At 40.4% G+C, this 14,601-nt stretch overlaps 1 protein-coding gene across 1 annotated transcript; it reads left to right on the forward strand.

The window, feature by feature from the left end:
• Nucleotides 1–281: 281 nt before the first annotated feature.
• LOC103721934 (uncharacterized) lies at nucleotides 282–2,663 on the forward strand. The gene is made up of 3 exons (XM_008812322.5): nucleotides 282–646; nucleotides 735–2,318; nucleotides 2,431–2,663. Exons 1-3 carry the CDS (start codon nucleotides 599–601, stop codon nucleotides 2,494–2,496), a joined length of 1,698 nt encoding a protein of 565 aa, XP_008810544.4. The 5' UTR covers nucleotides 282–598; the 3' UTR covers nucleotides 2,497–2,663.
• Nucleotides 2,664–14,601: the final 11,938 nt, after the last annotated feature.

Genomic DNA, 14,601 nt, shown 5'->3' on the forward strand with positions numbered 1-14,601 from the left:
TGAAATCGATTGTCCCTTCGTTTGCCAACACATTTGCTATCCTATTATACAGTTTTACTTATTTCCTCCATTAACCAGATATTTTTATTAATGTCCATTTTTCAAGACTTAGTTTCAAATTTAAGCTAGCTTCCATGGTACGTTTGAGGAGGACGTTAATGCAGCTAATTGTAAAGTTGTTTTCATACTCAATTTTTTTTTAAGAGCTATTTCCCTACTCGAAGTACATTGTAATTGGACTTATATACATCTTATATATACTATTTTATGAAAAAAAATTCATGTTCTCATTCTTTTGTTTTCTTTCTCTTATCGGTTATCAAGGAGGGGCTTTGTCTCATCAGTTCTCACCGTATAATTCAAGGAGGGGGGGCTCCCGATCCCAAAATCGCAGTTCCGCTTTTCGTTGCTGTTTCCGCGTAGCCCTCTGCCGCGGTAATCTATCCAAATTAGGGCTCCCCGACTGAGAGTAACGCATATCTCTACCGTCATCCTCGCCTCCGATCATCGCCTCACGGTAACCTTCGTCCACTCCTCTCCTCCTTTCCCCATTCTTTCCCCTCTCTCTCCTTTTTTTCTCTCTTGCAGGTCCCGTCCCATGAGGCCCGCCCTCTCCTCCAAGCATCCCAAAAAGAACGCCGATGAGGTCCCTCCTCTCCTCTCATCCCCTTCTTCAAGGATTTTGAACCCCCAATTCTTTCTAACTCCCAATTATTGCTTTCATCCTCCACCAGAAGCGGATCAAAAAGAAAAAGATGAAATCTAATAAGCGCCGCCGCCATAACTCCTCATCATCGTCTTCTTATTCCTCCAACTCGGAGATTGATGCTCGCTCTCGGAAGAAGAGCGTTCGGCGGGAACCCCAAAAGCCGGAGAAGAGGAGGAAGGAGCCCAAGAAGCTGGTGAAAAAGAAGAGCCGCAAGACCTACTACCGCAGGGATTCCAGTGCTAGTTCTCCGAGCAGTTATTCGAGCCGGAGTTGCTCGACTTGTCGCGCCCGGAGCAGCTCCGTCGGGCGGAGTGAGAGTGGCTCCGGTAGGTCGAGAAGCCCCCCCGGCCGGGCGAAAAGGAGGGCGAAATTGAGGGAGAGAAGTAGGTCGAAGAGTCCTCCCGGTAGGAAGGCAAAATTGGGGGGGAGGAGCAGGTCTAGGAGTCCTCTGGATGGTGCTGTTAGGAGGGTGAAATCGAGGGAGAGAAGCAGGTCTAAGAGCAGGGAGAGGGGAAGAAGTCGGAGGAGTTCACAGAGGACGAACTATGAACGAGATGATGGTAGGTATTGTGAGAATAGTAGTAGTCATAGCAGCAGAGGTTACAATAGGAGTTGGAGTTATAATGAGGGGAAGTGTAAAGAGGTGGATCAACCAAGGCGGCTTAAATCGACACTTGTGGTAACCAAAGAGTCAGAGGGGATGGAAGAAGGACTCCGTAGTAGGGATAAGATTGTTCAGGCTTATGATGATGTGGGGAGGAATTTTGATGCACATGAGCAAGCCTCAGAGGATAGGCAAGTAGATCTAGGTGGGGCAAAGCATGCTACCGATACTGGGGTTGAGGATGTAGCTTGTGCGAAGGGAGATAAGTATGTTTTGACCAAGCTCGATGGTGAGCCTTCCAAGAATGCTGATGTTGGAAGTGATGATTCCACAAGGAAGAACAGTGGGGATGCAGTGAATGCTGGTAATTCAGAGTCCGAGGATTTGGAACTGCAATTGAGACAGAAGGCATTGGAGAACTTCAGAAAGTTCCGAGGGGGGCTCTCGGTAAATGCAAGCACCAGTTCTGATCGGAAAGATGATTCTCTCCTTACTGAATCCTGCAAGGATGCTGGTAGACTTGTAGAGGCAAAAGATGCTATTATTTCATCAAAATGGAAATCCAATAATTCTCTTCAACGCCAAGGAAGCATTCAAAGAGGAAGCTGCACGACCCAACCCAGAATTAGATCTGTTGTGAATATCCCAACAGAACATGATGATAGAAATTCAATTATTAGTCATCAAAATGCAAAGGAGAGTTCAAGACCAGCTGCCGATGGCCAAACCACTTCAAATCATTTAAAGAGCATGGAAGAGCCTTTGGACAAGGTTTCCTCAGGGAAAATCTTACTGCCCAAAGATATCCAAGATAGGAAGGCTGCTGCTGAACCTCGAAGTAGCACGACTATAGGCACTGAATTGAAAATAGCTGATGGGTCAACTTCAGGGGCTTCTGCTTGTCTCAGTGTGGAGAGTGGAAATAAACCCGTGGAGGTGGATACAACTGGGTCTAATTTTGAGCAAAAATCATTTTCTAGAATGCATGATGGCGAAATGGTGCAGGTGAGTTATGTGCTCTTTTGATTCAATTGATTGCTGGAATGCAAAGACCAACCTCTGCAAAAGACATTTCCTTCTCTTTTCTTAGATCTGATTATATTTATGTGTTTGGTAGGTGAGCTACAAGGTTTACATTCCAAAGAAAAGCCCAGCACTGGCAAGAAGGCAACTACAGCGGTGAAGGCTATGCAATAATTCTTAAGTCTTTATCTACTTCTCTTTTGAGTTCTGTGGTGGTTGACTGAGATTTGATTTGTTTTCCCTATCTTTGCATATGTTTTAAACTGCATCAGTAGATGGCAGACGATGATATATTTTATCTCTCTGGCAGTATTCTGCTCTCTTCTATGCTTTTGTTTGATGGTTCAAGCTTCTGATCTACTTTAATCATTGTATGCTAGCATCAAACAATTTGGCACTTTTGCTCATCCGTACTCATGCAGAATTCATATACTATAATGTCTGTGCAGTATGGATTGTTAATATCTGTTCTAATTGCAATATCAGTTCTCAAAGTATAATTCATAGTATTACATTCTAATGAGAACAAGTAATTCTGCTTCCCCTAGTTACTGGTGTATAGTGTATTGTGATTGACAAGTTGTAGTTGATTCTGTTACTTTCTAAGTGTTCTGTCACTTTCTAAGTGAAATCTCCATGCATAAGATGAATTCTCTTTTTTACTTTTCATTGGTAAATTCTGCTTTCATTGTCCCTTCTAACTGTATTTGTTCTCCACATTATTTTTTCCCTAAGACTGAAGGTGGTGTTCTGTCTTCTTTTAGAGTAAGTAATTGTGGAAATCAAGTGTATTGTGATCGACAAGTTGTATTGATTCTGTTACTTTGTAAGCAAAATCTGCATGCATAAGTTGATTTCTCCTTTTTACTTTTCACTGGTAGATTTTGCTTTCATTGTCCCTTCTAACTGTGTTTGTTCTGCACATTATTTTTTCGCTAAGACTGAAGGTGGTATTTTGTCTTTTTTTTAGAGTAAGTAATTATGGAAATCAAGTGCTAAGGAGGTTTTGGGTCATTCATACTTTGCCATTGTGTTAATGAAACATTTTTATCAAGTAATTGTTAGCTAAGAAATTCTTCTCTTTCAGAGTTACTTCATAAAGGTTTAACAAAGACGTGCATGGCTTCCCTAGTCATTAGCACTTAAAGTTAGCTTTGTTCTGTTTAACTTCATTTTCGTCACACGAGCCATTCTTCTGACGAATCACCATATATCTCTGTTGCTGTCTAGGTTTCCTGTAGTTTGTTGTTTCTGTAGTTATACATACGAAATAAAACCAATCCCAACTTGATGGGAAAAATTCTCTTGTTAAAGTGAAACTTTGCTCATACAATAATCTATATCTTTAGGATTAGCCATCCAACGATACATCGGATAACTTTTGGTATGTTTTATACAGTTGTAGGATGCTTAAACTTAGGCCTGTTAACGAGCCGAACCGAGCCCGAGCCTAAGAGGCTCGGGCTCGGGCTTGGTACCAAGCTCTGTATTGGGCTCGAGCTTGGGCTTACTTGGCAAAACAAATGCTCGGGCTTGAGCTCGGCTCGTTAAAGAAGATCGCACAAAATGCACATCCATATATAGAAAGCAGTAAACTATGAAGAAGAAGAAGATGGAGAAGACAGGGAACCAAGTTCAACGAAACTTCATATATAACTTAAAAAAAAAAGGAAAAAAGAAAGGAAACCTGGTTTTGGGAGAAGAGATGAACCTCGGGGCAGCGGATCGAGCTCCTCGAGCTCCTCTTCTTCAGGCTCACACCGCCGTCCCTGTAAGAGAAGAAGTCCAAGATTTAATCTAGCGATGTTGAAAGCCTCTAAAACTGGAAGAAATGGAGAAGAAGAGGTTATGGGGTCATTAACTGAGAGGGATTAGTCCGGATAAGATGGGAACAAAGAGGAACAGGACGAGAATGGCTTAAATAGGGAGCGATGGAGATCATTGTGGAGTAAATGCAGCAGATCGGAGAAGATAGGATAGAGGAGGAGAGAAATTGCAGCAGATAGGGTTGGTGGAGAGGAGGATTAATGCAAAGAAGAGGGCGTCGTGGCTCGAGGACAGGGTCGCAGGAGAGACGGAGGGCGATTTCCGTCTTTTCTCCCAGATCGGGCCGTCGACACCACCTCCTTCCCACCCCGACGCAGAGCCAACTTCTCCACCCCGACGCAGAGCAGGACAACGCGATTCGCGAGAGCGACCTTCATCCGAATCCACATCCGCCCCTTCTCAGCGTCGAACACGTAGTTGGCAAAGGGGAGAGGAGAGGAGGGCCTTGGCTTGGAGAGGAGGGGAGAGGAGAGGAGGGCCTTCACAGCAGCGTACTAGCCATTGGAGCTTTTAAAGCCTAGACTGGGGACGATGGTTAGGGTTTTGGAGTATGGGCGCGATCTCGACTGTCGGATTTTGAAGCCGCCCCCTGGTCGTTGGTGGGCACTGTTAAGTCACGAGCTCCGTTTGGGCTTGTGAGCTGCTCGGGCTCAGGTTTAAACGGGCCTCATTTTGGGCTCGGGCTCGTTTGACTAATGAGCCGAGCTCAAGCCGAGCTTTTATCGGGCCGAGCCCGAGCCAAGCCCGAGCAGCTCGGCTCGTTAACAGGCCTACTTAAACTACAACTCTTACCTCCCAAAAAAGTAGAATGCGCAGTTCATATTACTTTGTATTTTTGATGTAAATGATGGATAGACATACTAAACTAAAATTAGAATGGTTTGTCCTAGTTGGATAGGTAGCTGAGAAGACACATCTGGTCTAATTAATGACTGCGGTATCATATAGCACCAAAATTGATAGAATAATAAACAATGTCAATGTGGCATGAATCATTAATCAATTATGTTTTGACAGTCACTGTTAATTACAGTTTCAGTTTAACTCAATGCCTGGTTACTGATAAATCAGTGAACAATCACAATATTATGGCTTTGGAATTTGGAATGAGGAAGTAAGCTGTAAATAAATCTAAGGTATCTAAGTTTAAGCTTCTTGCATCATAATGTGGAATGGCTTTGGGCAGTATCATATCGGCTGGCCCAGGCGATTTTAGGTAGGAAGATAGTTAAGAGGTTCTTTCATGGGCTCCATTGTCAAAGCAATAATTTAGAAGTCAAATCCAAGAAAATTAACTCAAGAATTTAGCAACTTAAACCGGAAGGGTCCCATGAAAATGCACTGTATAAGGGATTTCAGTTGGATGATTTATTTTCTGTCTGTTAACATTTTCTCCGCTATCATTAATGGGGCTCCTTAAAAAAGACTTTTAGGAGTTATTAAAGATTGAAGATAGGTGGCACATATTGCCTAATATTTTTTATTTAACTATAAGAAAAAAAATAAATTTCATGTGTCATATGAGTTATGGCAATCTCAACTGTGCTATTCATAGCAAGATTTAGGTTCTGGACCGTATTGGTTTTTGTCATATCCTATGTGCTATGTTGGCTAAGTGCACTGTATGGGCGGTACCGCAGGCCTTTCTCTCCCTTATTTCTCAAGGCTTTTCCATGTCTTATGACATGAAAGAGAACAGTATGGTAAAGTACCAGTGATGATGGGCTTGAACCTGGCAGGCGGTATTATAATCCTTAATACAAAGGTGTCACGCTGGAATTTGTTAAAGCCATCGAATGAAGCTAATCTGTATAAGATGGATGAACCTTTGCATTCAGTTTTGGTAATAGCTCTTTGCAGGATATAATGCAACTGTTGAGATTATGAAGAGGATGCTGGTATCTTGAATTGCAAACCTGATAAGCTGTAAATGGATATTTTAACTGGCCCTAGGCATTGGAAAGTATGTAAAAGAGGACAGGAGTCAATAATGTCGACTCTTGTTTGCAAGGTAGGTGACTCTCATGAGGAAATGTTAGTATTGTCCATAGTTGTACTACTGCTGGCTTTGTTTACAAGGAGTTGGTCTACTTGTTTACATGTTATGTGACCTTCATGAGAGGTATACAAACTTAGCCTTGTTGTGATACTATGACGTCTTGAGCTGAATGAGGCACATATTTTGCTTGGTCAGCCATGGTTATATGATCCCATATTTAGGCCCTGTTTGGGGGAGCTGTTGGCAGTAGAGCTGTTGGAAGTAGAGCTGTCTGAAGTAGAGCTGTTATAAAAAGCTGTTTGCTGTTTAGTAACTATATTTTTAAAGTGCTGTGACACTTTAATATATGTTTGGTAAACAAACTGAGAAAGTACTTTTGTATGACAAAATTACCATAAGGGCTCGTTTTGTTCGCGGAAAAAAAGGGGGGAAAGTGTGGTCAACGGGAAAGTAATGAGATGCCTCTTGTTTGGTTGGAGTTTTCAAAGGAGAGAGACGGAAAAGTTGTATTTCCATGGGAATATGATTTCCACATTTCATGGAAAAGTCTTTCCCATGAGAAACATGGGAATGTTACTTTCCCATGAGGCGAGAATCACTCCATTTTTATTTTTTTTTCAAAAAGATCCTTTAGCATTAAAGAAGCATTAAAGAGGCATTAAAGACCTAATTTTTATTAAGGGCATAATAGGAATTATACATAACTTTTTCAGGAAAGTGGATGGTCAACCAAGCATAAGCACTTTGGAAATTTGTCACTTTTCCATAGTCAACCAAACATGCCAAAAGTACTTTCCTATGCATCCTCTTCCTAGGAATCTGTTTTCCAGGAATCATATTCCTAGGAAGGAAATTGCTTCCTGCAAACCAAACGAGCCTTAAAGGATATTGCATAGTATTATATAACAGAGCATAATAAAACATAACATATATTAATACATAATATTCAATATAGTATAATATTACTGTAATGTAAAATAATATTATTATAATATAGTAATATGTCATTGCATAGCATAGCATAATAGTAATATATTTATTAGAGTAAATAAATTTTTCATAATATAACATAATATTAAATTATTTAACATAACATATTAATGTATTATGATATAATATAATATATATTATATTTATAGTATAATACAATAATAAAGGTATAAAATATTATAACTATTAGTATAAATTAATTTTTCATAATATAACATAATATTAAATTATTTAAAATAACATATTAATGTATTATGATATAATATAATATAATATAATATTTATAGTATAATACAATAATAAAGGTATAAAATAATATAATTATTAGTATAAATTAATTTCTCATTATATAACATAATATTAAATTATTTAACATAACATGTTAATGTATTATGATATAATGTAATATAATATTATATTTATAGTATAGTACAATAATAAATGTATAAAATATTATAATTATTAGTGTAAATTAATTTTTCACCCTTTTAATAACCATTTATCTCTTTACTTAACTATTTGCAATAGTGACAAATTCACGGTACCTATGAATATCATAAAGATTAGATTATTTGCCACTCACTCATTATTTTATTTATTTATTTATTTATACATTCATTCGTATAAATATTTATTTGTGCATTTATTTATTTATTTATTTATTATTTTATTCATTGAAATATATTTATTTATTATCTTATTTATTTATTCATTCATTCCTTCATTTATATAAATATTTATTTATGCATGTATTTATTTATTTATTTATTCTTTTCTTTTCTTTTTTCCTTTCCTTTTCTTCTTTTTTTTCTTTTTCTTTTTTTCTTATCTTCTTCTCCTTCCTTCCTCTCTCCCCTTCTCCTTTCTTCTCCTCTCGCATGGCCGGCAGTAGCGGAAGGGGGCCAGGCCACGGCGGCTGCGGAAGGGGGCCGGGCCGTGGCCTGCGGCAGTCTCGGCAGCCGCGGCTGGCCCTCTGGAAAGTGTTCTCCCGCGAGGCCGACGGCGTCGGAAAGGGGCCGGGCCGTGGTGGATGCGGGAGGGGGGCGGGTCGTGACCGCCGGCGGCCGCAGGAAGGGGGAGGGCGCCCCCTTCTTCCTCTTCTTCGGCACCTCTCCATCCGTCCGTGACGGGGATATCGTGGCCGGCGGCGGCCGCAGGAAGGGAAAGGCCGACCTGTCTTCCTCTTCTTTGGCACCTCCCCACCGTGGGGGCGGGGGAGAGGGAGGGGAAGAGGGAGGGGAGGTGGGAGAGGAATAGACGGTGGGATGAGATTTTTGGGAGGAATTTTTTTTTTAAATAGGAGTATTTTGGTCAAAAATAGAGCTTTCCGACAAAGCTCAAAATAGCATTTTCGGAAAGCTCCAAAATTGAACTTCTGCCAAAAAGCTGTTTTTAGCTTTCCGAAAAAACTGAAACAGCTTCATAAAAATTTTACCAAACACCATTTTTTATCTAAAAGTACTTTTGAAGGGACAGAAAGTGCTTTTTGGCCCTCCAAAAACTCTCCCAAACGGGGCCTTAGTCATAGTGGTTGCGCAAAGTCCTGCCCAATCAAGTTCTGTGACACAATTACATCAAATTCATCTCTGCAGAATTGTATAAGCAAGCTCAGATCAATTCAGATGAAACAATTCAGTTTGTGATGACCTTCATAGCAACAAAAGAAAATGTAGAGTGCACCTGTGGTAGTGCAGATGCAGCTAAATCCATGATCTTCTGTGACCGTCACAACTAGAAAACAGGTTCTACTGTACAAGAAGTAGTTTTCAAAGAGCGTAAATCAGCATGCGTGAAGAAAAAGTGCCTGAGTACTGGACCAAACTGCTATTGTTGGCTATAATCAGGCACTTGTCAGATCCTGGCCTTGTTCACAGGATCATCTTGTGGGAAGATCATACATTTGTTAGGTTTGAAGTTGGACGAAATAGTTTACTGGAGCATTTCTGTGATTTTGTATGTTTCTCATTTGAGTTTCAAGTATTTGTAGGATAATTTAATTTTTCAACCATGGTTTGGTTTTATTGCTGAAGTCACATATGGCTTCCTATATGAAGCTGGGCTCAAGGTTATATTGGTGAAATTTTCAATATTGAAGAACTAAGGAAGGCAAGATTGAAGTTATTTCATAATATGTTGAATATTGAAGTACAAAGCTTTTCCTTCCTCTTGGAATAACTTATGCATTCCTGTGAATTGTTGTGATTTTTTTTGGCAAAGTGAAATTTGAGTTCTTTAATCCCAGCTTGTCTCTTGATTTGCGCATTATAGGTAAACTTGAATAAGATTTCTTTAGATTTCCACAAATTCTGATTTCGTAGTTTTAAGGTGGTGGACACTTGTCCATTACCCTGTTTCTTTGATTGTTCTCATCATTTTAATTTTCTATCATCTTTATGGGCCACCATGATTTTCATCAATTATTCCTTCATAAATGCCCATGAGATTTCTTCTAATTCAATATTAGTCTTTTGCATCTGGTGCTCAACTCAACTAAGCCTTAATCCCAAACTAGTTGGGCAACTGTTTTTTCCTAAGTTATCTTTGTTGGTTGGTTAAACCATTGTGCATCACCCACCAATTGCTGCCACCACTTTCCATGTCACCATTGACCGGTGGCATCCTACCACCACCACCACCACAACCCTTCTCCAGCACCGAAGCTCTTCTTTGTTGCAACCAATCACTACAGCCTGATGTAATAACTTGCTCTTTTGTAGCTTTTGCAGTAATGCAGGAAACTAATAAGTAGATACCATAAATAGTTAGGGTTTCATTGTTTGAAATGAGATGTCATATAGGAATATTGTTTGCTTTCCGGACTTAAAATATATTACAGGAGATGACCTTTATAAGTAGGGGTAGCAATGGGTCACATCGGGTTTAGGTCAAGTCAAGTAAGGACAACATAAGAACCTTGACCCATACTCGACCCGACCTAAAATCAGGTTAAGACCTCTTGAACTATACTCACCCATAGGTCATTTGGGTCCACCTATTTGACCATAACCTAATCTATTTTGCAAGAATCAATCCCTGATAGATCTAACCTTACCTATCGAATATAATCCCAACAATTTTTGTTGACTAATTTCTAAAATGATGAAAACAACTAGTATTAAGAAATGACCAACCACTTAGAAAATCTTTATCCAAGATTATGACCTAAGAAAATGACCAATTCTTCATTGACCTAGGTCGGGTCAAAGCTATGTCCCATACCTGACTCATTTAAAGTTCAGGTCAGAAAAGTTGACCCACACTTATCCATAACTAAAGAACCCCTGACCCAAACCTGGTCCAGATGGGGTCGGGTTGAGTTTTTAGGTTGGGCCAATCTTTTCACCCTATTTATAAGACAGATACCCTCCTGTCAATGTCAATTTTTGTTTACTTTGAGAAGGATGTATTGATTTGGCTAAAACTTTTCTCTATCACCTACTGTTCAAGGCTGAGAGTTATATTTCACACTTTTTGATTTTCTATAGTTATTATTGAACCTTTTGATTTTTAAAGAGAATGGAAGAGAATAAATGAATAGAAGGGTCAAGGAGAGAGAAATTTTAGAAGAATGAATATGACTAGCAGGGTTAAAGTAGGGATAGAAATGAATGAGCGAGGAATCCAAGAAGAGTGAATAAGAATGGCAGGCAAAAAGGAGGGATAGAAATGAAAGAAAAATATGGGCAAGTAAGAGGTGGTTATATGTATGATATTTCATCCAACTGCAGATAGGTGAGCATCACTGGCTTGTTTAATACCTTTAGGATGACTGTGGTATATCAAACTGCAGTTCTTTTGTAACAACACAGAATACAATCTTTATATTTAGTTGTATGTCTGGCTATTGACACAGCTTATACATCTGTTTGAAAAACATTGGAGGTGAAACAAAATGTGTGTAAGTGGTGGTTGCATCACAATTGATCGATCTTACCTTATTAAAATTGCAGTACTGCTAACTTTTGTCGCTTGATTGCCCATCTAATCCAAGTGGTTGATGAAACAATTTAATAAGCTTAAAGCAGGTGTTAATAGCTCCTTGAAGATTTATATTTATGTAATATCAATTGATATTTGAAATTTGCAAATCTTGATATCTAATATCAACATAATATGTTGGATTTTATTAATGAAGAAGTTGGTATTTTTAGTTCAAAAACTTTGTTTGTAAGAATAGAGGTGCTATAATAGCAGAATTTCTGTTTTATCACTGTGACAGACATGACTGAAGGAAATAAAACTGACAAGTTCTCTAAACTCTTTAATTGCTTCAGCAATCCACACAGCCACCAGTTTCCAAGAGCTTCCAGCTTGTTGCTAAAATCTTTTTTTTTTATTATTATTTTTTATTTTTTTTATTTTCTCCCTTGATCACTTTAAGGTTCGGTGTTACTGGAAAAAAGTAATGGATCAAATCACATGGAAGTGATATTGGCCAGGATGAATTGGTTGTGTGAGAGGAAGCTCTTGTATTAAAACAAAGCCTTTGTTTGGTGGCCTTGACTGCTGTTAAATTCCTCAATTAGAAAATTTCAGTTGATTGAGATCATTCTTACATGAGCATCAGTAGTTTGTCATGCTCAGCTTTCCATACGAGGGCAGGCCGCGGTGCATCGGTAATGTTGCTACATTATGACCTAGATGTCATGGATTCAGACCAGAGAAATATCCTCTTGGCATCCTGGGATGAGGCAGCATATATGTGATTCTTTCTAGATCTCGTAGTTGCAGGAGCCTTGTGCACTTTTTGATCAGCTTTCCATATACTATCAGCTATTTGTTTGTTGCCAACATTTACATACCTTTTCTGTTTAATTCCTATTTGTGCGAGGAAGCTCTTGTATTAAGACAAAGCCTTTGTTTGGTGGCCTTGGCTGCTATTAAATTCCTCACAAGGTTTCAGTTGATTGAGATTATTTTTACATAAGCATCAGTAATTTGTCATGCTCGGTTTTCACATGAGCATCAGTAATTTCTCAGCATGAGGGGTTAAGGTAGCATACATGCGGCCGGAGCTTCATGCATTGCAGCATTGGGATGCCCTTAACTCAACCTTCCCTATACTATCAGCTATTTGTCTGCTGTCAACATTTATGTACCTTTCTGTTTGACATCATCCGACTTGTTCTTATCATTTGACTATTTAAATAAACCTGTTCTGTTTCATCTTGGCTTCAAGATGTGTGGATTACTTTTGGTCTGTCATGTTTTTCGTGCTTAACACATTTTGTTGGTCTGCCCATTAATATCTTACACACAGTATATCTCAAGTTAGTTACCTCATGTCATTTGTCATCTCAGCGCATCTGAATTGAGCATATAGAATTTAGAAGGCACCAGTTATTTCTGTCGCAGGTAACAACTTGAAGGTTATATCACAGCTGTAAGAAAAACGGCTATTCTGAAAAGATGACCTGCATGGAACAAAGCCAGCTGATTGCTTAAATTTTTGACATCTAGACTCGCAAATATCTAATTCTAAGGTGGCAGCTTGTAGCGTTCAGATGGTTTCCGAAGATCTTTTGGCTGTAGGTTAAAAAACAGGAACTGTTTTTGATAGCACAGAAGAAATTGAGGATGCATCAGCTAATAAATTGACTGGTAATTTTCCATCCAATTCTAAGATTGCAGCTCATTTCTGTCAATTCAGTTCCACAATTTTCATGCATGCCTGCTAAAGCTCTGCTAAGCAAGACTATCTGTTGCTATGATGTAGCATACTTTGAGTAATTCCTGATCTGAGAAGGGCATCTGAAGAAGCATTTCTACCTATGGTAGCCATGCGATCTTACTACAGAAAAAGTTAGCTATCCCAACATTTACATACCGATGTTAGGTAGAAGTGTCGGTAATTTTGGCTCTAGCGCCAAAATTTGCCGACGCTTTAAAATAGCATCGGCAGCGATGATACAATGAGGAGGTTGGATAGTGTCGTGGGCCAAATGGAATGATTAGATGATGCTTAAAAGTGTCGTCGTAATCCAACTGAACTCCACCCACAACGATGCTTTTTCTAAAGTGTCATTGTCGGAGCCCAAATAAATCCCCCCCCCCTCCTCTTCTCTAAAGTGTTGTCGGAGGCCATTTTGCCCTACCCCCCTATCCCAGCGCGCCCCTATGATGCTTTCTCTAAAGCATCGTCGGAGGCCATTATATCCCACCCCCCTCAATCTGGTGCGCCCTTACGACGCTTTTTTTAAAGCATCGTCGGAGGCCATTTCGCACCCCTCGCCCCCCACCACACACAAATAAATCCTAGCCCCTCTCTCCCGATGCCTAACCCCTCCAACCGTGCCCCCCCTTTCTGATCCCTAACCCCTCCGGAGCAGCAGCGGCCATCTCTCCTCCTCTGATGGAACCCTAATGAAAGAGTCCTCCCCCTCCTAGCCGTCGTCCCCCCTCCACCTTGCCCCCGGCCCTTGCAGCTTCAATGACCCGGCCATCGCCGACATCCTCCTCCTCCAGCTGGACGACCCAATTTCGTCCAGTCGCTCGACCTCCACCTCTACTTTGCCGCTCCCGCTACTTCTCTGCCCTCCTCTCTGACCGATGGCACCACCTCGACCCCAGTGGAGACGGGATCCGATAGCTTTTCCTCAAAATCTCCCCCTCCGGCGACCTCCGCTACCCCCAATTCGATGCCTACGTCGCCGTTCTCTCCCTCCACACCCTTGACTTCGCCAGCGCGATTCGCTCGGTAGCCGACACTCTAGAGAAGCTTCCGGTGATGCTGGACCTCCTCTTCGATGACTGTGTTTGGGCCTGTGTCCGGTTCCTTCAAGGGCAAGCGTCGGAGATTAGAATAGCACGTCAACTTCTTGTGAGGAGATGATCTCTGGTCAACTTCAGATCTCGTGAGTCTTAAACTCTCCTCCTGATCTCGTTTCATTTTACCTTGTTTCGAAGATATCTTGTATTTGAGTGAAAATTTCTATGATGGCGGTGACGATGCTCACAAAGATCAATCGGAGGAAGCACGACAAGCTAAACATAATCAAAATCTGGTGAACTTCTCCTCCTCCTTATCGGCTGCTCCTCACCAAAATCTACGATGGCCTCCCCTGCTTTTTCCTCTTCTTCTTCCATGCCTTTGGATGACCAGGGATCGCCCCAGGAAGCCATCCTCAAAGCCTCTAGGGTTAGAATTTTTAAATATATTTTTTTTAAAAATAATTATGCCGATGCTTTTAAGCGTCGGCCTATTTTCGGTTTTCGCTGACGCTAACAAGCGTCGGCGGACTCCAAACTAGGCCGACGCATAAAAGCGTCGGCATAGCTTCAGTTTTTGCCCAACGCTTTCATAAAGCGTCGGTAAAAAAACTTTCTACCCCCACCTACGTGATGCTTTTGCGATGATGTTGAAAGCGTCGGAGCTAAAATTACCAACGCTTATAAGCGTCGGTACAGGCTCCAAAAAGCGTCAGGATAGACTATTTTTTTTTTTGTAGT

This window comes from Phoenix dactylifera, chromosome 9 (assembly GCF_051530095.1).
Source record: "Phoenix dactylifera cultivar Ajwa chromosome 9, Ajwa_hap1_PhDact_Kaust_v1.1, whole genome shotgun sequence".
NCBI classification, from domain to species: Eukaryota; Viridiplantae; Streptophyta; class Magnoliopsida; order Arecales; family Arecaceae; genus Phoenix; species Phoenix dactylifera.

What these genes read in the sequence shown, in the direction of transcription:
- LOC103721934 (XM_008812322.5), top strand. Translation starts at nt 599, where the DNA reads ATGAGGCCCGCCCTCTCCTCCAAGCATCCCAAAAAGAACGCCGATGAG. An exon ending in CCAAAAAGAACGCCGATGAG is followed by an intron (nt 647 to 734) that starts GTCCCTCCTCTC and finishes ATCCTCCACCAG; the next exon opens with AAGCGGATCAAAAAGAAAAA. An exon ending in ATGATGGCGAAATGGTGCAG is followed by an intron (nt 2,319 to 2,430) that starts GTGAGTTATGTG and finishes TGTGTTTGGTAG; the next exon opens with GTGAGCTACAAGGTTTACAT.